Source organism: Oncorhynchus nerka, linkage group LG2 (genome assembly GCF_034236695.1).
Source record: "Oncorhynchus nerka isolate Pitt River linkage group LG2, Oner_Uvic_2.0, whole genome shotgun sequence".
Taxonomy (NCBI): Eukaryota; Metazoa; Chordata; class Actinopteri; order Salmoniformes; family Salmonidae; genus Oncorhynchus; species Oncorhynchus nerka.
In genome coordinates, this window is record NC_088397.1 from 14,139,974 (window position 1) to 14,161,126 (window position 21,153).

The window sequence follows — 21,153 nt, forward strand, 5'->3', positions numbered from 1 at the left end:
ATCACTTACTACATCCTGTAGGCATACATATCACTTACTACATCCTGTAGGCATACATATCACTTACTACATCCTGTAGGCATACATATCACTTACTACATCCTGTAGCATACATATCACTTACACATCCTGTACATACATATCACTTACTACATCCTGTAGGCATACATATCACTTACTACATCCTGTAGGCATACATATCACTTACTACATCCTGTAGGCATACATATCACTTACTACATCCTGTATGCATACATATCACTTACTACATCCTGTATACATATCACTTACTACATCCTGTAGGCATACATATCACTTACTACATCCTGTAGGCATACATATCACTTACTACATCCTGTATGCATACATATCACTTACTACATCCTGTAGGCATACATATCACTTACTACATCCTGTAGGCATACATATCACTTACTACATCCTGTAGGCATACATATCACTTACTACATCCTGTATGCATACATATCACTTACTACATCCTGTAGGCATACATATCACTTACTACATCCTGTAGGCATACATATCACTTACTACATCCTGTAGCATACATATCACTTACTACATCCTGTATGCATACATATCACTTACTACATCCTGTAGGCATACATATCACTTACTACATCCTGTAGGCATACATATAATTTACTATTTGTGCAAAAATACATGTGCATTTATCTCTCTTTTGAAGACATTTAGCCTGACAAACTGTCCTGTGTCTGTCCATACTCACTTGTTCTCTGAGTGCCAGTGACTGGTGCGCTTTCTCTCTCCTCGTAAACACACACCACGCTCACCCTGTACTCTGTGTTGGGCAGCAGGTCTGGAGGAGAGATGGACAGGAAAACACTTGTTAGTTACCTCATAGTTAGTCCGACGCCACAACACACTGCATGAACCAGTGAGGTGTATGACACAATACATACAACGGTAATAATACTGTTCTATTTAGTTCAGGGGTAGGTCACAGGTCATGATGATGTCACTCACTCTGCACCAGGAAGGTGTTGGTGGCTCCGCCCACGTTGAGCTCCTTGACATCGTCGTCGTTGCTGCTGGGGTGGAAGCGGATGACGAAGCGTGTGATGTCACTGGGCGTGGGGACGTTGGGGACGGTCCAGCTGACCCTCATGTGATCGGGGCCCACCCCTCCGAAGTTCAGGTTGGTGGGGGCGGGGACAGCTGGGGTGGGAGAGGGGAGATAATTAGGATACTAACTAGGAAATGATGTGGTAACAATAGATACCTTTAACGAATTTAACTTGATTGCTTCTATTCCCAAGAAGACCAAAATTATAGTATTTGATAATGATTCATTATTTTATGACAATTTTAACATGCAATGACCAGGTTATTACCATCTGACCACGTAATGACCAGGTTATTACCATCTGACCACGTAATGACCAGGTTATTACCATCTGACCACGTAATGACCAGGTTATTACCATCTGACCACGTAATGACCAGGTTATTACCATCTGACCACGTAATGACCAGGTTATTACCATCTGACCACGTAATGTATAACTGACTGTAAAGTAAAGCATAACCAACAGGTATTTACAATGAGAAGTAATATAAGAGCATGCCAAGGAGAGGGACCAGGTTAGCTACCATCACAGTTACCTCCAGGCCAGGTTATTACCATCTGACCACGTAATGACCAGGTTATTACCATCTGATGGTAATGTATAGCACTGTAAAGTGGTATTTACAATGAGAAGTAATATAAGAGCATGCCAAGGAGAGGGGAGCTCCTCACAGTTACCTCCAGGCCTTCTGTGGCATGTCCAGATGGGACAAGTCAACCAGACAAGAGAGGACACACTAGAGAGCATGGCAGGTATGAAAGAAAAACCTGGACGCAATCAACAATGACATTACTGCTACGATCAGAGAATATATCTACAACATGGTGAGTATGTAAGGTGAGTATGTAAGGTGAGTATGTAAGGTGAGTATGTAAGGTGAGTATGTATGGTGAGTATGTAAGGTGAGTATGTAAGGTGAGTATGTAAGGTGAGTATGTAAGGTGAGTATGTATGGTGAGTATGTAAGGTGAGTATGTATGGTGAGTATGTAAGGTTTGTGAGGCAGTATATTCAGTATTTGGCTTCTCTCATAGCCCCCCCACCCACCCTGTCTAACGACCACCTCCCCTTGTAAAGTTGAAGGTTCAAATCACCAGTCTGGGTTTGCGTTCTGCGTGTGGCCGGCTCGCTCTCCCCTTCCTCCGTTATCGTAGTGACACTGATGTCATAATCCACACCGGGCTCCAGCCCGCGCACCGTATAATGGCCCGTCGACGAGTCCACCGTATCCATGATGATGGGCAAACTCTCGCCCGACGCCATAACCGTTACCCGGTAACTGGTGATGGCGGTAACGTTTACCAGGGCGGTCCAGCGCAGGCCCACAGTGGTGTCGGTGACGTCGACAAAGTCCAGGTCGTTTAGCTTGGGCACGTCTGAGAGGTTTGAGTGCAGAGCGAGGCGCAGGCAGAATAAGACATACAGACACAGAAACCATAGCAGACAGAATGAAAGCAGATGAATGAACATTCCTGGTGATGCATAGCCATACACAGTGGGACAGACAGCACAACACCCTGTAGCAGAACAACAGTAGCCATGCTGGTAAGAGTTAGATTATCAGACCCATCAATTACGTCGACTAGATCAATGACAGGAAAGGATGCTCATGGGTTTTCAGAGAAATGGTTTTTCAACCGGCATATTCACATGATATCCTCAATGAATTAAGAGCTCTACCTTCTCCATGCATATCTTACAAACAAACAGCCATGGAACATAATTACAGTTCAGCCAATGACCATGTTAGCCGGACAGTGTGCAATTGAGGCATCACAACGGACAAAAGACAAACATGTACTGCAATGGTAATTCAGAATGAACAACTGGGGATTTGTACTGAAATTAAGAGTGATTTTAGGAATGATCCTTCAGTGAAAAGTGCTTTCAGCGTGATCAGCCGTGACAGTGTGTTTTGCTGGCAGGGAGATTCCGTACTTCAGAGAGAAGCCAGACTGGGAGGTTTAGGGGAAGCTGGGCCTGTCCAGGTATACCACTTTTATGGACCGTGTACCGGAGTGTGACGTGGGAATAAATCGGAGTTGGGAACGGTGAATATAAGAAGGGGTGGCAGAAGTATCCAATCGTACTTCAACCTTTCCTGGCCACGGATTGAGAAGGAAAGCTATCCAATAAACTCACACACACACACACACACACACACACACACAACACACACACACAACACACACACACACACTCAAACACTCCCCTTAAAATCAACCAATAGCGAAGACAAAACCATTGAATGTGTGTATCTGTGTGTTGAATCTGTGTGTGTGTTTATGTGTGTTTATGTGTTGTATCCCTGTGTGTTTGTGTGTGTGTGTGTGTTTGTGTTGAATCTGTCTGTGTGTGTGTTTATGTGTTGAATCTGTGTTTTATGTGTTGTATCCCTGTGTGTGTGTGTGTGTGTGTGTGTTGAATCTGTGTGTGTGTTTATATCTTTGTGTGTCTTTCTATCTGTCGGAACAACAGAACCACCAGCTCCACAGCAAACAGACACTACCTGATCCAGAATCAGTCTAACCCTTCAACACAGCACAGCTCAACCTCAGTCCATGCTCAGGTCCACTGATCTGAGTCCTACCTTGGGTGACAGTGGTGGACACAGGGACACTCTCCAGGTTGTCTTTGACAGTGTAGACAGAGACGTTGTACTCCACTCCTGGACTCAGGTTCTCCAGGATTAACTGGTTCTGGACCGGCTGGACTAACTCCTCCAGGGAGTTTCCTCGCTGCCCATTGGTCGGGGTGCATGTCACTCTGTAGCCTGTGATGTCTGTAATAATAATAATAATAATAATAATAATAACAACAACAACAATCCAAATAACAATAATCATCCCAATAACAATAATAACAACAATAATACAATTATAATTTGGTGGGTGCTTGTATTTCATATATGTACAAGTACGAATTATACGCATGTGTGAATTGGAAATGTGTTTTTTGCATATCCCATCTCCCCCTGAGACAACCTCAGAGAGTGGGGTCACGGCCAGGGTCTGTTGGGGGAGGGGACAGGAGGGCAGAGGAGACAGGGAAGTGAGCAGCGGAGTTAACCAACTTAGATCTGCCAGGATTTCATGGAAGTACTTGTAACCATTCAAAAGAGAGAGAGAGACAGACACCGACAGAGAGAAGCCTTGTTCCTGCTGGCACAACGTTCTGAGGAAAGACAAGGTCCAGACAGAGTGATCCAGAGCCACAGTGAGCCTGTCCTGGATCCTGGGCCTTGGGCAGTGTGTCTGTGGCGTGGGCTGTAGGAGGGAGCAGAGTCAATATTTACCTGGCGTGTTGGCGCCGCCCCACAGGACAGTCAGCTCACCCGTGTCCGCGTTGGACTGCGTACTGAGGTCAGTGGGGGGAGACAGTTCTGGAGGGGAAACATCACTTAAGTCTATACGTGGTAAAAGAACACCCTGTGGCACATTTTTAAAAACGACAGACTACCTTACATGGTTTAAGTAAACTGACTGCAGAAGGCTTGAAACAACTCATTACTCCCTAACTGTACAAAATCTATATAGATTAGTTTTTGACCCCAAAATGCCTACAGCAACAACACGTCTTCCTTGGAAAAAAGGCATTCTGACCTCAATAAAATAAATCGTTGACCGGAGTCTCTCTCTCTTTCTTGGTTACTTACGAGTGACAACATTTTTAGTGATGGGGTTGCCGCGGTCACGTCCGTTGATAATGGGCTGTACACTGTAAGTGTACTCAGTCCCAGGGGTCAGGCCTGACACAAAGATACTTCCTGAGTCAGAGGTCACATCCCTGGGTGACTCTCCTCCCTGACTGGGCCTCACAGACAGCCTGAAGCTGAACCTGCTGACAGGGGTCCAGGAGATGATGATAGAGGTGTCGGTCACATCAGTGGTGAAGCGAGGGGCATTACCCATCTTTGGGGCTGAGGGGAGGAGAGAGAGAGCGAGAGAGAAGGGGAGGTGGAGAGACAGAGGGGGGTGGAGAGAGACAGAGGGGGGGGTGGAGAGAGACAGAGGGGTGTGGAGAGAGACAGAGGGGTGTGGAGAGAGACAGAGGGGTGTGGAGAGAGACAGAGGAGTGTGGAGAGAGACAGAGGAGTGTGGAGAGAGACAGAGGGGTGTGGAGAGAGACAAAGGGGTGTGGAGAGAGACAGAGGGGGTGGAGAGAGACAGAGGGGGTGGGGTGGAGAGAGACAGAGGGGGTGGAGAGAGACAGAGGGGGTGGGAGAGAGATAGGGGGTGGAGAGAGACAGAGGGGGTGGAGAGAGAGACAGAGGGGGTGGGGGTGGAGAGAGACAGAGGGGGTGTGGAGAGAGACAGAGGGGGTGTGGAGAGAGACAGAGGGGGGTGGAGAGAGACAGAGGGGGTGGAGAGAGACAGAGGGGGAGTGGAGAGGGGGGTGGAGAGAGACAGAGGGGGAGGTGGAGAGAGACAGAGGGGGGTGGAGAGAGACAGAGGGGGTGGGGGGTGGAGAGAGACAGAGGGGGTGGAGAGAGACAGAGGGGGGTGGAGAGAGAATAACATCAGTGTCTTTCCTTTTTCTGCTGCATAATTCAAATAAACTCAAATCTGGAGTTGAATTGATCAATACCATTTAAACACCTTGCCACAAGCTCAGCAGAACAGAAGACGACAGTACTCAACAGAAGACGACAGTACTCAACAGAAGACGACAGTCCTCAACAGAAGACGACAGTCCTCAACAGAAGACTACAGTCCTCAACCCTCAACAGAAGACTACAGTCCTCAACACAGTACTCAACAGAAGACTACAGTCCTCAACAGAAGACTACAGTACTCAGAAGACTACAGCACTCAACAGAAGACTACAGCACTCAACAGAAGACTACAGTACTCAACAGAAGACTACAGTACTCAACAGAAGACTACAGTACTCAACAGAAGACTACAGTACTCACAGGTGGTGAAGATGCCATTGACTTCCTCACTCAACACGTTGTCCTGCTCAGAGTGCAGTTTGACGGTGTAGTCTGTGTCGGGGCGGAGGCCTCGCAGAGGGAACTGGGTCTGACCGCCGGGGATTCTCTTCTGGGTTGGGCTGGAGCCTTCCACGCTCAGGAACAGACGGTAGCCGCTGATGCTAGCCCTGGGAGCCTCCCAGATCACTATCACACCGTCCTCGCCGATGTCAGTGAAACGCAGGTTGGTGGGGGCGTCGGGCTCTGACAGGGGTAACACACGTAGGGTCACAACATGGGTCCAACCACAGTATATCTATGAGAATCTCAGTCTATCTGCAGGTTTGAGATGGACGACACTGCAGTCGGACTGCTCAGCATCACTGATCTACCAACCCTTCTCACATAGAGTAACTACTTAGAACCTGATGCACCTGGACTTCCTCAAACGGATCCCCTCAACACGCTGTTAGTGTCTGCACACGTGTACTCACTGGTGGCTCTCTCTCCCGTCAGCGGCTCGCTCTCCACTCCTCCGTTGATGGCGTAGATGTTGAAGCGGTACAGGGTTCCGGGCTGCAGGTGGGTGATCTCTGCGTACGCGTTGGCCGTCATGGGCAGCTGCAGGGGCCTCTGGGGCGTGTCACCGGGGGTAACGGGGGCGAAGGTCACGCGGTAACCCGACACCTCGCTGGGAGGGCCGGTCCAGGTGATGATGATTTTCACGTCAGACACCTCGTAGAACTGAAGGTCGGTCGGGGAGCGGACTTCCTCTGTGGACAGGAAGTAGGAAGTGGTCCGTGAGTTGACTGAGGCCATCTTGTGTGTTGATGGCCTATTGCCTTGTGTTGCGGTGCAAGAAAGAAGGAGTCAGATGAAGTTGAAACTATACGCTGATCTAAGGTCAGTGTTGGATTGTAATGTGGAACATACTTCTACTTTACCAGCTGAGAGGAAGTTGAAAAGACAATGCCAGACAGGAAATTGAAAATGGAGAAACTCTGCTGTCAAGATGAGAAGGATTTAGAGCTGAAGGGAGGATAAGACATCAACAAGAATGACCCAGATAGCGAGTGTGTGTGTTGTTTTTTTATGTGTGTGTCTGTGCACGTGCAAGTGTGTGAGTCTGTATCTTTCTCATGTGAAAGTACTTAAATCAGTGAGGGAGGTGAGAGAACCAGTCTGACAGGCCCAGTCCAGAACCAAACAGAGGAGAAACCCTACCCCAGGTTCCATCTGGCCATACATGGCTAGCGCAGAGCCCTTGGCTCCTCCAAGCTCACACTCTACCAACTGTCACTCACAGCAGGGACTGACTCCACCCGGGGGACAGCACAACTTCAAATGTTCCTCTTGAGAGAGAGAGACAGAAGCACTCCCCTAGAAGGTACAATGAAATGGCTCCATGGCTTCAAACTATAATTTTACTGCCTGGGCCAACACTCTCAGAAGAAAAGATGCGATCTAGAACCTAAAAGGGTTCTTCGGCTGTCCCCATAGGAGAACCCTTTGAATAGGAATGTAGCTGTATAGGAAATGATTGACTCTAATGTTGGAAGGGTGATAAAGTGCATGCCAAAATCAACTCTAAGTCAGTTCAAACCAAGTCTGAGGTAGAAATGACTGCAAGCCAATTCAACTGGAGGACATTGGTCAATGGCCTATGCTCCTTATAGGAGCCATGGGCTGAAGTCAAGTAGGTCAAGTCTGAGGTTGTGTTATGGTTAGAGTGTGTGTAGGGTTAGGGTCATGTTTGGTTCTGTTGTTCTGTATGCTGTCCAGTTCTCTACCTGGTGCTGGCTCTCCGGCCGTGTTGACCTGGACGAAGATGGGCTCGCTCTCCTGGTTCTCCTCCACAGCGTAAATGCTGATGTTGTAGAGCAGGCCAGGTCGAAGGTCAACCAGGGTCACGGAGGTCTCAGTGTCTGGGAGGATGAGCTCGGTGCTGCTGCCCTCTACTGACGGGGTGAAGACCAAACGGTAGCCTGTGATGGGGGCCTGGGGCTTGGACCAGCTGATGGAGATAGAGGTTTCTCCCACCTGGGTGATCTGATGTTCAGCAGGGGCATCAGGAGCTGAGGGGGGATAAGGAGCACTGGATTTGTATTTATTTATCTTTTATTTCACCTTTATTTAACCAGGTAGGCCAGTTGAGAACACCTTTATTTAACCAGGTAGGCCAGTTGAGAACACCTTTATTTAACCAGGTAGGCCAGTTGAGAACACCTTTATTTAACCAGGTAGGCCAGTTGAGAACACCTTTATTTAACCAGGTAGGCCAGTTGAGAACACCTTTATTTAACCAGGTAGGCCAGTTGAGAACACCTTTATTTAACCAGGTAGGCCAGTTGAGAACACCTTTATTTAACCAGGTAGGCCAGTTGAGAACAAGTTCTCATTTACAATTGCGACCTGGCCAAGATAAAGCAAAGCAGTTCAACAACACAGAGTTACACATGGAATAAACAAAACATACAGTCAATAATACAGTAGAAACATAAGTCTATATACGATGTGAGCAAATGAGGTGAGATAAGGGAGGTAAAGGCAAAAAAAGGCCATGGTGGCGAGGTAAATACAATATACCAAGTAAAACACTGGAATGGTAGATTTGCAGTGGAAGAATGTGCAGTAGAAATAAAAAATAATTTGATTAGAGAAGAGGTCAATGTATTCCTGTCAGAGAGTGAATTATGATGATGAAAGATGAGGGTTATGAAGGGTGAGGGTGATGAAAGGTGAGGGTTATGAAGGGTGAAAAGGATGAAGGGTGAGGGTTATGAAGGGTGAAAAGGATGAAGGGTGAGGGTTATGAAGGGTGAAAAGGATGAAGGGTGAGGGTTATGAAGGGTGAGGGTTATGAAGGGTAAGGGTGATGAAGGGTGAGGGTTATGAAGGGTGAGGGTTATGAAGGGTGAGGGTTATGAAGGGTGAGGGTTATGAAGGGTGAGGTGATGAAGGGTGAGGGTTATGAAGGGTAAAGGGGATGAAGAGTAACGGTGATGAAGGGTGAGGGTTATGAAGGTTAAAGGGGATGAAGAGTGATGAAGGTGAGGGTTATGAAGGGTAAGGGTTATGAAGAGTGAGGGTGATGAAGGGTGAGGGTTATGAAGGGTAAGGGGATGAAGGGTGAGGGTGATGAAGGGTGAGGTTATGAAGGGTAAAGGGGATGAAGAGTGATGAAGGGTGAGGGTTATGAAGGGTAAAGGGGATGAAGAGTAACGGTGATGAAGGGTGAGGGTTATGAAGGGTAAAGGGGATGAAGAGTAACGGTGATGAAGGGTGAGGGTTATGAAGGGTAAAGGGGATGAAGAGTAACGGTGATGAAGGGTGAGGGTTATGAAGAGTAACGGTGATGAAGGGTGAGGGTTATGAAGGGTAAAGGGGATGAAGGGTGAGGGTTATGAAGGGTGAGGGTTATGAAGGGTAAAGGGGATGAAGGGTGATGAAGGGTGAGGGTTATGAAGGGTGAGGGTTATGAAGGGTGAGGGTGATGAAGGGTGAGGGTTATGAAGGGTGAGGGTTATGAAGGGTGAGGGTTATGAAGGGTGAGGGTTATGAAGGGTAAAGGGGATGAAGAGTAACGGTGATGAAGGGTGAGGGTTATGAAGGGTAAAGGGGATGAAGAGTAACGGTGATGAAGGGTGTGTGAAAGCTGGTATAATACCTGTGGTCTGAGAGGTGGTGAGGATGAGGGTGGGTTCTCCCTGAGGGGAAACCTCATACACGTTGACGTTGTATCTACGGCCAGGCAGGAGGTCACTGATGCTCACAGAGGTGGTGGTACGGGGCAGGTCTGATGGACAGAGACAATCAATCAATCAATTGGGCTAGAAACCAATTAACACATTAACCAATCAACCAACTAACCAATAAAATAATGGTCTATACTGCAGGAGTAAGACCGGAATAAACTGGAAAACTCTTCTGGATGGTCTATACTGCAGGAGTAAGACCGGAATAAACTGGAAAACTCTTCTGGAGGGTCTATCCTGCAGGAAACCAATAAACTGACTGGAATAAACTGGAAAACTCTTCTGGATGGTCTATACTGCAGGAGTAAGACCGGAATAAACTGGAAAACTCTTCTGGATGGTCTATCCTGCAGGAGTAAGACCGGAATAAACTGGAAAACTCTTCTGGATGGTCTATACTGCAGGAGTAAGACCGGAATAAACTGGAAAACTCTTCTGGATGGTCTATCCTGCAGGAGTAAGACCGGAATAAACTGGAAAACTCTTCTGGATGGTCTATACTGCAGGAGTAAGACCGGAATAAACTGGAAAACTCTTCTGGATGGTCTATACTGCAGGAGTAAGACCGGAATAAACTGGAAAACTCTTCTGGAGGGTCTATCCTGCAGGAGTAAGACCGGAATAAACTGGAAAACTCTTCTGGATGGTCTATACTGCAGGAGTAAGACCGGAATAAACTGGAAAACTCTTCCGGATGGTCTATGCTGCAGGAGTAAGACCGGAATAAACTGGAAAACTCTTCCGGATGGTCTATGCTGCAGGAGTAAGACCGGAATAAACTGGAAAACTCTTCTGGATGGTCTATGCTGCAGGGGTAAGACTGGAATAAACTGGAAAACTCTTCTGGATGGTCTATGCTGCAGGAGTAAGACCGGAATAAACTGGAAAACTCTTCTGGATGGTCTATGCTGCAGGAGTAAGACTGGAATAAACTGGAAAACTCTTCCGGATGGTCTATACTGCAGGAGTAAGACCGGAATAAACTGGAAAACTCTTCTGGATGGTCTATACTGCAGGAGTAAGACCGGAATAAACTGGAAAACTCTTCCGGATGGTCTATGCTGCAGGAGTAAGACTGGAATAAACTGGAAAACTCTTCCGGATGGTCTATACTGCAGGGGTAAGACTGGAATAAACTGGAAAACTCTTCTGGATGGTCTATACTGCAGGAGTAAGACTGGAATAAACTGGAAAACTCTTCTGGATGGTCTATACTGCAGGAGTTAGTCCAGTAAATGTTGGAGCTACTCACCCAGGACCTGAGGTTTGGCTCCATCCTCACTCAGCTCATACTCCACTCTGAAGCCTGACACGGTGTCGGAGGCTGACACCCAGGAGATGATGAAGCTACTGGACGTGATCTCTGTCACCGACTCAGACGTGTCCACCACGGGAGGAGGCTGGGTCGTCTCACCCTCAGAGGTCACCCCAACTGGACAAGGGGGGAATAACACATTAATAACACTTAAGATTTGTAGGAGAGAAAAAGAGACAGGCTTGTGAAAGTGTAGCTATATAGAGGAACCAAAGAGACGGACACAGTGGAATCAACGGTCGGTGTAACATTAATACACTCAAAACACACACAGTTGGGAGACTTACGGGAGCCGTAGGTGGTGGTGAAGTCAAAGCGGGTGACCTCGCGGCGTCCATAGCGCAGGATGCTGATCAGCTGACCCTCATAGGTAATACCTGGCCGCAGCCCAGCGATGGTGTACGAGTTCAGGTTACCTGGGATGGTGGCCTCTCTCCAGGGGGCACGGGTGTTTTTCTACCAGGGGTCAAAGGGCAGAGAACAGAAGGGAGAGGTCAGGGAGTGAACTTCAAAGATAGCAAGGGTCAAAGTGCTGAATACATCATGGTGATACGAACCGATTTCTATCTGACGTACTGTATATGTATATACACACACATTACTTCAGATACAAATGGGTACAAATATATATTTAACCTACAGTGTCAGGACTATGAATGAATGAGATGATATGGAATGAAAAACGGTGGGCAACATTTACAGTCTGCACTACTAAGACTCATTCCAACACTCTCTCCAAGCCCAGCCTATTGCCAATGTGGTCACTGGCATTGACTCTCTGGCACCCTGTCTCTCTGCCCCTCCCTGCTTCTGGGGACATTCAACTTGGCTTCGGACGATCGGAAAACTACAGATTCTTCACAACACGAGAGAGAGAGAGAGAGAGAGAGAGAGAGAGAGAGAGAGAGGAGAGACAGAGACAGAGACAGAGAGAGAGAGGGAGAGAGAAGGAATAGAGGACCCCCATCCAAAACATACAAACCACTACCACTTAGCAGGAAATATGTTTGAATTAAATAAGGGTTAACAGCTTGGCAGATCAGGGCCCCTTCAGAGAGAGTGTGAGACAAGAGGAAACTGGATTTTTCCTTTAGGAGAGAAACACACAGCATTTGTACTGTAGCAGGATGTTGAGGGTCGTTTGTGACCGTCCGATATAATTTGGATCTATGTGTATGTGAGTGTGTGTTTTTCAGGCGAGTTCAAGAACCCCCCCACAACCTTGTTTTTCTGTGCTCAAAACCTGTCCTCTTCTTCAGAGTTGACACACAGACAACTAAATGTTGCAACCTCCTGTTTGGGCACTGGTTTACTCATTACTTTTCAGCAACACTTTCAGGAATGGAATAGGAACATCCACTTCAAGTGATTCAGGAGTTTTTTTAAAGAACGTCATGTACCTGGACAGTACCTGGAATAACTTGTTTCCACTTTGGATATCGGAGAATTAAAAACAGGTAGAGTACTTCAAGAGAGTATGTTCAACTCTTGTGGTACTGCTTCCTATGAGAGTCAGTCCACCTCTAGTGGCATAGGGCTTCAAGGGCTATCGAGTGGTGCAGCAGGCTAAGGCACTGCCTCGCAGTGCTAGAGGCGTCATGACAGGCTCAGGTTTGATCCTGGGCTGTATCACAACCAGCCGGGATCGGGAGTCCCATAGGGCGGTGCACAATTGGCTGAGTGCTGTGAAGGGGTAGGCCGTCACTGTAAATAAGACTTTGTTCTCAACTGACTTTCCTAGTTAAATAAAATAGTGTGGCTGCACTACCACCAATGACCAGTATCTAGGATGAGCAGTAGAGAGCCACTTACCATTCTCCACTTGAGGATATACTGGGTGATGTGTGAGGAGGCTGGGGCGTTCCACTGGATGGGGTGGGAGTCAGGCTGCTTCCCTGCCTCTGTGATAATCACCTGGACTGGGCGGTGGCCACCTGGGGAGAGAGGAGGAGGAGGAGGAAGAAGAGAGAGTATATTTTATTAGAAGTCTGTAGTCTACGATCAAGCCAAATGTCACAGACAAGATGGTACTGAACAAATGCTACGTATTCTCCTTGAACAACTTTATATTAAGGTTCTGTAAATAAACACACAATTGTTAAAAGTCACATTCGCTTTTCAGTGTCAATTGGTTCACTGTTCACACCAGACAGACCTGGTGTGACCAAAAAAGATCCTAGACTAACTTGTCAGTACAGTGGCTTGGATGGAACTAGTCCGAACCAGAAGTTTCTCCACTCTCTGGTCTCAACCAACTATGACACCCACTGGGCCTGTAAATCACAAGGTGTCTTCAGTGTCTGAAATCACACCAGGGCAATATGTCCACCCCCACTCACTCACATTCACTCACACACACCACACATACAAACACCTCCCTGTCACAGGTGAGCAACTCACAGCAACAGCGGGGAGTCATTTGACCTGCACTCTTAAGGTCCCTGGCCTGCACCAAACATAACTCTAATCAAAACATACATTTATTCCTCTGTATCTGTAACAGGCCACATGGGAAAACTAGGGCAGGATAACAGGGTGCAGGATTCAGAACTTAGACTGGGGTCAAAGTGTTTCAGAACACTGCATCAAAGTGGCTAGTTGGTAACTCCTGGTTGGTGTGTTCTGAACACAGCTCAGCTGAGCCTTTCTGATTGACACCGTCACCTATAGAGCACTGGCTCAGTGCAGGACGAGCCAGTGCTGTGAGGGGCCTCTTAGGAGGTGGAGTTGGGACTGTTTCGCCCAAAGCGTGTTACCACCCAGTGGATTGAGAGAGAGACAGGTAGTGTGCGCAGGTAATTAAGACCCCCAACCTCTCGGCCCTCCCTGCCCAGCTGGGTAGAACAACAATAGGGGAGAGCCAACAAAGACCTCCGAAACTACAAAGACCCGGGGGGGTGGACGGATGCACCCCTCTCCATTTGCCCCACATCAACGTTTAGCAGTCCCTTCCCCCCTCCCTGCAGAGGTGGTGAAGGGGTGACACACCGCCCCCTCGTTTAATTTGAAAGGGCCTTTCGATAGAGGGGGGATGGAGGGTATTTAAAGGAGGGAGTGAATGGGAGAGTTAAAAAGAAGAGCTAACAACGATTAACTCCCAGCAGGTGTCCCAAGCGTAAAGAGAAGGGGGTGGGCATGGACGGCGAGGGAGGGAGGGGTAATGTCAACACCCCACTGAAGACAGCCCTGACCTGGGTTATCTGCCCAGAGGACACACTCAGACAGTTCCACTTTTGCCTCACTGGTCACACTTCTGTTAGCCAATCAGATTTCTCTCCTTACCTGGGAAGGTCTGCTGTGGCTCGCAGCTCATCTCACCAATACCGTTGCCGTAGCAATAGCAGCGGTAGAGGACTTGGTGGATGGTTTTGTCCCAGGTCTCTCCAATCTGATAGAACGCCCTGCTCTCAGGCTCCTGGCACTGGTCTGGAGGGAGAGAGAGAGGAATAAACTCCCATATCTATGGGGTGAAATACCACAGTGTGACATACCACAGTGTGACATCACAGCAGCAAGATTTGTGACCTGTTTCCAAAAGAAAAGGGCAACCAGTGAAGAACAAACACCATTGTAAATACAACCTATATTTATGTTTATTTATTTTCCCTTTTGTACTTTAACTATTTGTACATAATATGACATTTGTAATGTCTTTATTCCTTTGTAACTTGTGAGTGTAATGTTTACTGTACATGTATTATTTATTTCACTTTTGTTTGTTATCTATTTCACTTGCTTTGGCAATGTAAACATATGTTTCCAATGCCAATAAAGCCCTTACATTTAAATTAAATGGAGAGAGAGACAGAGAGAGAGAGAGAGACAGAGAGAGAGAGACAGAGAGAGAGGAGGGGAGAGAGAGACAGAGAGAGAGGAGGGGAGAGAGCGAGAGAGACAGAGAGAGAGGAGGGGAGAGAGAGAGACAGAGAGAGAGGAGGGGAGAGAGAGAGACAGAGAGAGGAGGGGAGAGAGAGAGACAGAGAGAGACAGAGAGAGAGAGAGACAGAGACAGAGAGAGACAGAGACAGAGAGAGACGAGGGGAGAGAGAGACAGAGAGAGGAGGGGAAGGAAAGCGATTCAAATTCCTGCTGCCAAAAATCTCTTTAGAATGTCAGCCTCCTCTTAGATAGAAAGAGCCAGAGGTGTGATAAGGCTTTATTGAAGCTCTGAAGAGAAACCAGAGAGAAACTCACCGATGGCGTCGCACTTCCAGCGCCCGCGTCCCTGTCCATAGCAGGTGCAATTCATCATGTAGCCCTGGTCATGGAGCTTGGTGAAGGTCTGGCTCACCTCATAGGTCAGCCCATCCACAATGCACTGGTCTGGAGGAGGAAGGAGACAAGGGGTTTTAATGATGTACTGGTCTGGGGTAGGAAGGAGAGGAGACATGGGGTTTTAATGATGTACTGGTCTGGGGTAGGAAGGAGACAAGATGTTTTAATGACGTACTGGTCTGGGGTAGGAAGGAGACAAGGGGTTTTAATTATGTACTGGTCTGGAGGAGGAAGGAGACAAGGGGTTTTAATGATGTACTGGTCTGGGGTACGAAGGAGACAAGGGGTTTTAATAATGTACTGGTCTGGAGGAGGAAGGAGACAAGGGGTTTTAATGATGTACTGGTCTGGAGGAGGAAGGAGACAAGGGGTTTTAATGATGTACTGGTCTGGGGTGCGAAGGAGACAGGGGGTTTTAATGATGTACTGGTCTGGAGGAGGAAGGAGACAAGGGGTTTTAATGATGTACTGGTCTGGGGTACGAAGGAGACAAGGGGTTTTAATAATGTACTGGTCTGGAGGAGGAAGGAGACAAGGGGTTTTAATGATGTACTGGTCTGGAGGAGGGGTTTTAATGATGTACTGGTCTGGAGGAATGATGAAGGAGACAAGGGGTTTTAATAATGTACTGGTCTGGAGGAGGAAGGAGACAAGGGGTTTTAATTATGTACTGGTCTGGGGTAGGAAGGAGACAAGGGGTTTTAATGATGTACTGGTCTGGAGGAGGAAGGAGACAAGGGGTTTTAATAATGTACTGGTCTGGAGGAGGAAGGAGACAAGGGGGTTTTAATGAAGTACTGGTCTGGAGGAGGAAGGAGACAAGGGGTTTTAATGATGTACTGGTCTGGAGGAGGAAGGAGACAAGGGGTTTTAATAATGTACTGGTCTGGAGGAGGAAGGAGACAAGGGCTTTTAATGATGTACTGGTCTGGAGGAGGAAGGAGACAAGGGGTTTTAATGATGTACTGGTCTGGAGGAGGAAGGAGACATTCAGTTCATTCTACATTCCAGTTGTCAAAGCTACTGGGTCTAGAACCAGGTAATGACAGTACAACTCCTATGACTGTTGTCTAACAACACATAAGAGAACAGGTGCTAGTAAGGCGGTAGGACCTTTGAGTTGGGAGTAGGCGATGCAGCTCCACTCTCCGCGGTTGTTGCCCAAGCAGGTACACTGCATCATGTGACCCAGGACATCGTGGCGTTTGTCCCACTGGTCTCCCACACGGTACATGACCCCGTCGTTGGTGGTGCAGGCCTCCTCGTGGGCTGGACGGAGGAAGAGAGGGGTCAGTGAGGGGCTGTGTGTGCGCGTGTGTAGGTGGCATGGATAATCTCTTTTGGAACTGAGACAGATTTAGTTTCCAGACAGACTCTGGACCCATGCCAGGGTGTGGGTCCTATCCTCTGCCCAGTGGAGCCAAGAGTCATTCATAATCATTCTAACAGGCTCTTATAGAGGCATTACTCAGCCCTCTTCATGGCCGTCCCCCCTCACTTAATAGCTTTTAAAGACCAACTCATTAACTGCCCATTGAACCTCTGACGGCTCTGTAGACCGTAAGTAACCCTTTCAGTTAAACAGTCATTCTTACCATCTGTAAGGACAACATCAGACGGATGAAGACAAGCCTAGTACATTTATCTTGATAAGACCTCTGTCAAATAGAGGAATTCAGTGAATGTTGAAGACAGTAGCCCACCAGACCTTCCCACGCCCACCATACAGAGCCTGAATGACCTTTCAAAAGAGCGATCTTACCTAACAATAGTCTTGTTTGCATGCCAGTAAAGATGGGCTAGTCAATGTGCCTGACTGCTCCTGTGATTGTTTATTGTTTGGTGTGAGGGCCTGAGACAGGAAGAGACATGTGAATTGACAAATCACACACACACTCACCAGCCATGGGGCAGAATCCGTAGCGCTGCTCCCCTTCGTAGTTGGTTGTGGTACCGCACCACCTCATGCCGTCGCGGCGCCCATCGGCGGTACAGTCAGTGTAGTTACGCCCGTTGTAGAGGAAGGGGAACTGGCACAGGGCACCATTGGAGTTACCCCCTCGGGTCGACACCAGGGCTACAGAGCAGATCAAACTTTCAACAGTTAGATATGGTGCTATCTATCTTGCTAGCTACAGTATATATCTATCTATCTATCTATCTATCTATCTATCTATCTATCTATCTATCTATCTATCTATCTATCTATCTATCTATCTATCCATCCACCACCCATCCATCCATCTCCCTCCCTCCCAGACTCACAGTTCTTCTCGGTACAGTAGGAGTACTGCTGGTCTCTATGGTAGTCAGAGGTGGTGCTGCACCACAGCTGTCCATCAGTACGTCCCTCTGAGGTACAGGAGTAGTAGGTCTTATCCATGAACACAAAGGGGAACACACAGGCCTGGCCTTCTGAGTTCCCACCGTACACCTGGCTCTGGCCCTCTGGAGGGTAGGGAGAGAGAAGGGGAGGCAGGTTTAGACCAAGTGAGACAGGTTTAGACCAAGTTAGATGAGGTGAGACAGGTTTAGACCAGGTGAGACGGGTTTAGACCAAGTTAGATGAGGTGAGACAGGTTATACCAAGTTAGATGAGGTGAGACAGGTTTAGACCAGGTTAGGTGAGGTGAGACAGGTTTAGACCAGGTTAGATGAGGTGAGACGGGTTTAGACCAGGTTAGGTGAGACAGGTTTAGACCAGGTTAGGTGAGGCGAGACAGGTTTAGACCAGGTTAGATGAGGTGAGACAGGTTTAGACCAGGCTAGGTGAGACAGTTTTAGGCCAGGTTAGATGAGGTGAGACAGGTTTAGATGAGGTGAGACAGGTTTAGACCAGGCTAGATGAGGTGAGACCGGTTTAGACCAGGTTAGATGAGGTGAGACAGTTTTAGACCAGGTGAGACAGGTTTAGACCAGGCTAGATTAGGTGAGAAAGGTTTAGACCAGGCTAGATGAGGTGAGACAGGTTTAGACCAGGTTAGGTGAGGTGAGACAGGTTTAGACCAGGTTAGGTGAGACAGGTTTAGACCAGGCTAGATGAGGTGAGACAGGTTTAGACCAGGCTAGATGAGGTGAGACAGGTTTAGACCAGGCTAGATGAGGTGAGAAAGGTTTAGACCAGGCTAGATGAGGTGAGAAAGGTTTAGACCAGGCTAGATGAGGTGAGACAGGTTTAGACCAGGTGAGACAGGTTTAGACCAGGCTAGATTAGGTGAGAAAGGTTAGACCAGGCTAGATGAGGTGAGACAGGTTTAGACCAGGTTAGGTGAGGTGAGACAGGTTTAGACCAGGTTAGGTGAGGTGAGACAGGTTTAGACCAGGCTAGATGAGGTGAGACAGGTTTAGACCAGGCTAGATGAGGTGAGACAGGTTTAGACCAGGCTAGATGAGGTGAGAAAGGTTTAGACCAGGCTAGATGAGGTGAGAAAGGTTTAGACCAGGCTAGATGAGGTGAGACAGGTTTAGACCAGGTTAGGTGAGGTGAGACAGGTTTAGACCAGATTAGATGAGGTGAGACAAGAGGTAAGACAGGCCTTGACTATGGAAATATACTTTTTTGAGACACAACCTTTTACTTTTAGTCTGAGTTAAGACTCACCCTTCTCCTCACAGCTGACGGCGCCAGTACCCTGGCAGGTACACAGCATCTGCTTGCTGCCCTGGGTCCTGATCCAGCGCATGCCCACGTGGAAGGTGGCGCCCGAGTCCGTGCGGCAAGCCCCCTCCTGGGGGGGTTCGGGGAGGGTGGAGGGCTGGTGGAGCTCCGTCTGGATGGTCACATGAGTACTTCCTGTACCTGTTCCTACACCTGTTCCTGTACTAACACCTGTGCCTGCGCACCAGGAAGACAAAGAGACATGTATTTACCAAGGTGGTAACTTAATCGGGGAGGACGGGCTCATTGTAGTTGCTGGAACAGAATTTATGGAATGGGTTTGATACCATTCCATTCACTCCATCCCGGCCATTATTATGAGCTGTCCTCCTCCCACCAGCCTCCTCTGTAACCTATATATGAATTTATAACCTGTATGTCAGTGTATAACCTGTTCATTTAATTATGTATGCATTTAAATATATATATATATATTTTTTTTTACCTTTATTAATCTAGGCAAGTCAGTTCTTATTCTTATTTACAATGACGGACTACCCCGGCCAAACCCGGACGACGCTGGGCCCATTGTTCTCTACCCTATGGGACTCTCAATCACGTCCGGATGTGATACCATCTGGATTCAAACCAGGGACTGTAGTGACGCCTCTTGCACTAAGATGCAGTGCCTTAGAACGCAGCGGTAATCTTGTAATATTTTACAAAGAGTGTGTGTAAAACACAAGAGGGCTGACTCACCAGTAGTGGCAGAGTGTCTCTCACACTTCCACTCTCCTCTGCCATTTCCTGTACACAGACACTGGAGTTGGTGCCTGTTAGCATCTGTCTTGGTCCATGTGTCTCCGATGCGGTAGGAGGTCTTGGTGTCCTGGTCATTACAACGGTCTAAAGAAATAAGGAAAGGAATGATGAGTGTGTGTTTAAGTGTGTTGGCGTTTACATGAGTGTGTATGTATGTGCTTGCGTGTGTGTACTTACTCCTAGAGGTACAGGTGATGCGTCCGTTGCCCTCCCCCAGACAGGTGCAGTCGATCATCATCCAGCCTTGGTACGGCTTCTCCCAGGTCTGCCCCACCACGTAGGATGCTCCACCTGTGTTGTCATAGCAACGCTCCGCTGCACAAAAAAACAAGTTCCAAAAATGTTGTTATTATTGTAACCTAATTATTTGAACTTAATTATCCATCACCTTCTCCAAAGGGCCTGTGGGTTTGATGATGGAGTTACAATCAGGTTATTTCCTAGTGGAACAACAGGTTACATCTCCATCACTTCCCTTCTCTGTCCCACATCTCTCCTGTGAAACCTCCTCACGCACAGGTGAATCTTGGAAAGGTATTTTCAGAATAAGATTTATTTCGACAGAGTGCACATCTCCATCTCTTCCAGAATAAGAGTCCCAACAAAAAAAGCTAATAATAATAATAATAATAATAAAAGTCTCAGATACACATGACATATTTCTGATTATAGAAGATATATTTCTAATTCCAAAACCATGCCTACATTATCACCAAATCATCTTCACCATTAGGGCCTACCTCCATATGAGTCACCTCACCTAACTTTCCATGAAAACACTCAACTGAGCTAAATCAACAGTTATGGGGCAACGTTTGGGACAGAGATGACTGTTATGGCCTTCAAATATTTACAATGACATCTAGCACTATTTCCAATAAATGACTCGAAGAAGGACTTTGAACTGCAGTTTGATTGGTTTAAGGACATCCCCATATTAAGAAAAACGTTTACCCCAACAACCCACAGACCACACATTCATTCCTTTCAGATTACATCTAGTCTCTCCTACTCAAAGGACTCAGACAGACACTCACACAAGGGTTTGCAGGTCCTCAGACAGACAGACACTCACACAAGGGTTTGCAGGTCCTCAGACAGACAGACACTCACATAAGGGTTTGCAGGTCCTCAGACAGACAGACACTCACACACCGGGTTGCAGGTCCTCAGACAGACAGACACTCACACAAGGGTTTGCAGGTCCTCAGACAGACAGACACTCACACAAGGGTTTGCAGGTCCTCAGACAGACAGACACTCACACAAGGGTTTGCAGGTCCTCAGACAGACAGACACTCACACACGGGTTTGCAGGTCCTCAGACAGACAGACACATACAGGGTTTACAGGTCCTCAGA

At 47.5% G+C, this 21,153-nt stretch overlaps 1 protein-coding gene across 1 annotated transcript in view; it reads right to left on the reverse strand.

The window, feature by feature from the left end:
- Positions 1-21,153, reverse strand: part of LOC115115851 (fibronectin-like) — a 32,053-nt gene that overhangs the window by 9,402 nt on the left and 1,498 nt on the right. The window contains 21 exon segments of the mRNA XM_065023590.1: positions 752-841; positions 1,009-1,200; positions 2,207-2,488; positions 3,703-3,894; positions 4,408-4,494; positions 4,768-5,031; positions 6,028-6,291; positions 6,522-6,800; positions 7,818-8,102; positions 9,695-9,823; positions 11,035-11,214; positions 11,385-11,553; positions 12,910-13,031; positions 14,380-14,523; positions 15,292-15,420; positions 16,486-16,641; positions 17,273-17,449; positions 17,638-17,820; positions 18,974-19,207; positions 19,730-19,876; positions 19,970-20,107. Coding sequence (XP_064879662.1) covers positions 752-841; positions 1,009-1,200; positions 2,207-2,488; positions 3,703-3,894; positions 4,408-4,494; positions 4,768-5,031; positions 6,028-6,291; positions 6,522-6,800; positions 7,818-8,102; positions 9,695-9,823; positions 11,035-11,214; positions 11,385-11,553; positions 12,910-13,031; positions 14,380-14,523; positions 15,292-15,420; positions 16,486-16,641; positions 17,273-17,449; positions 17,638-17,820; positions 18,974-19,207; positions 19,730-19,876; positions 19,970-20,107 — 3,843 coding nt within the window.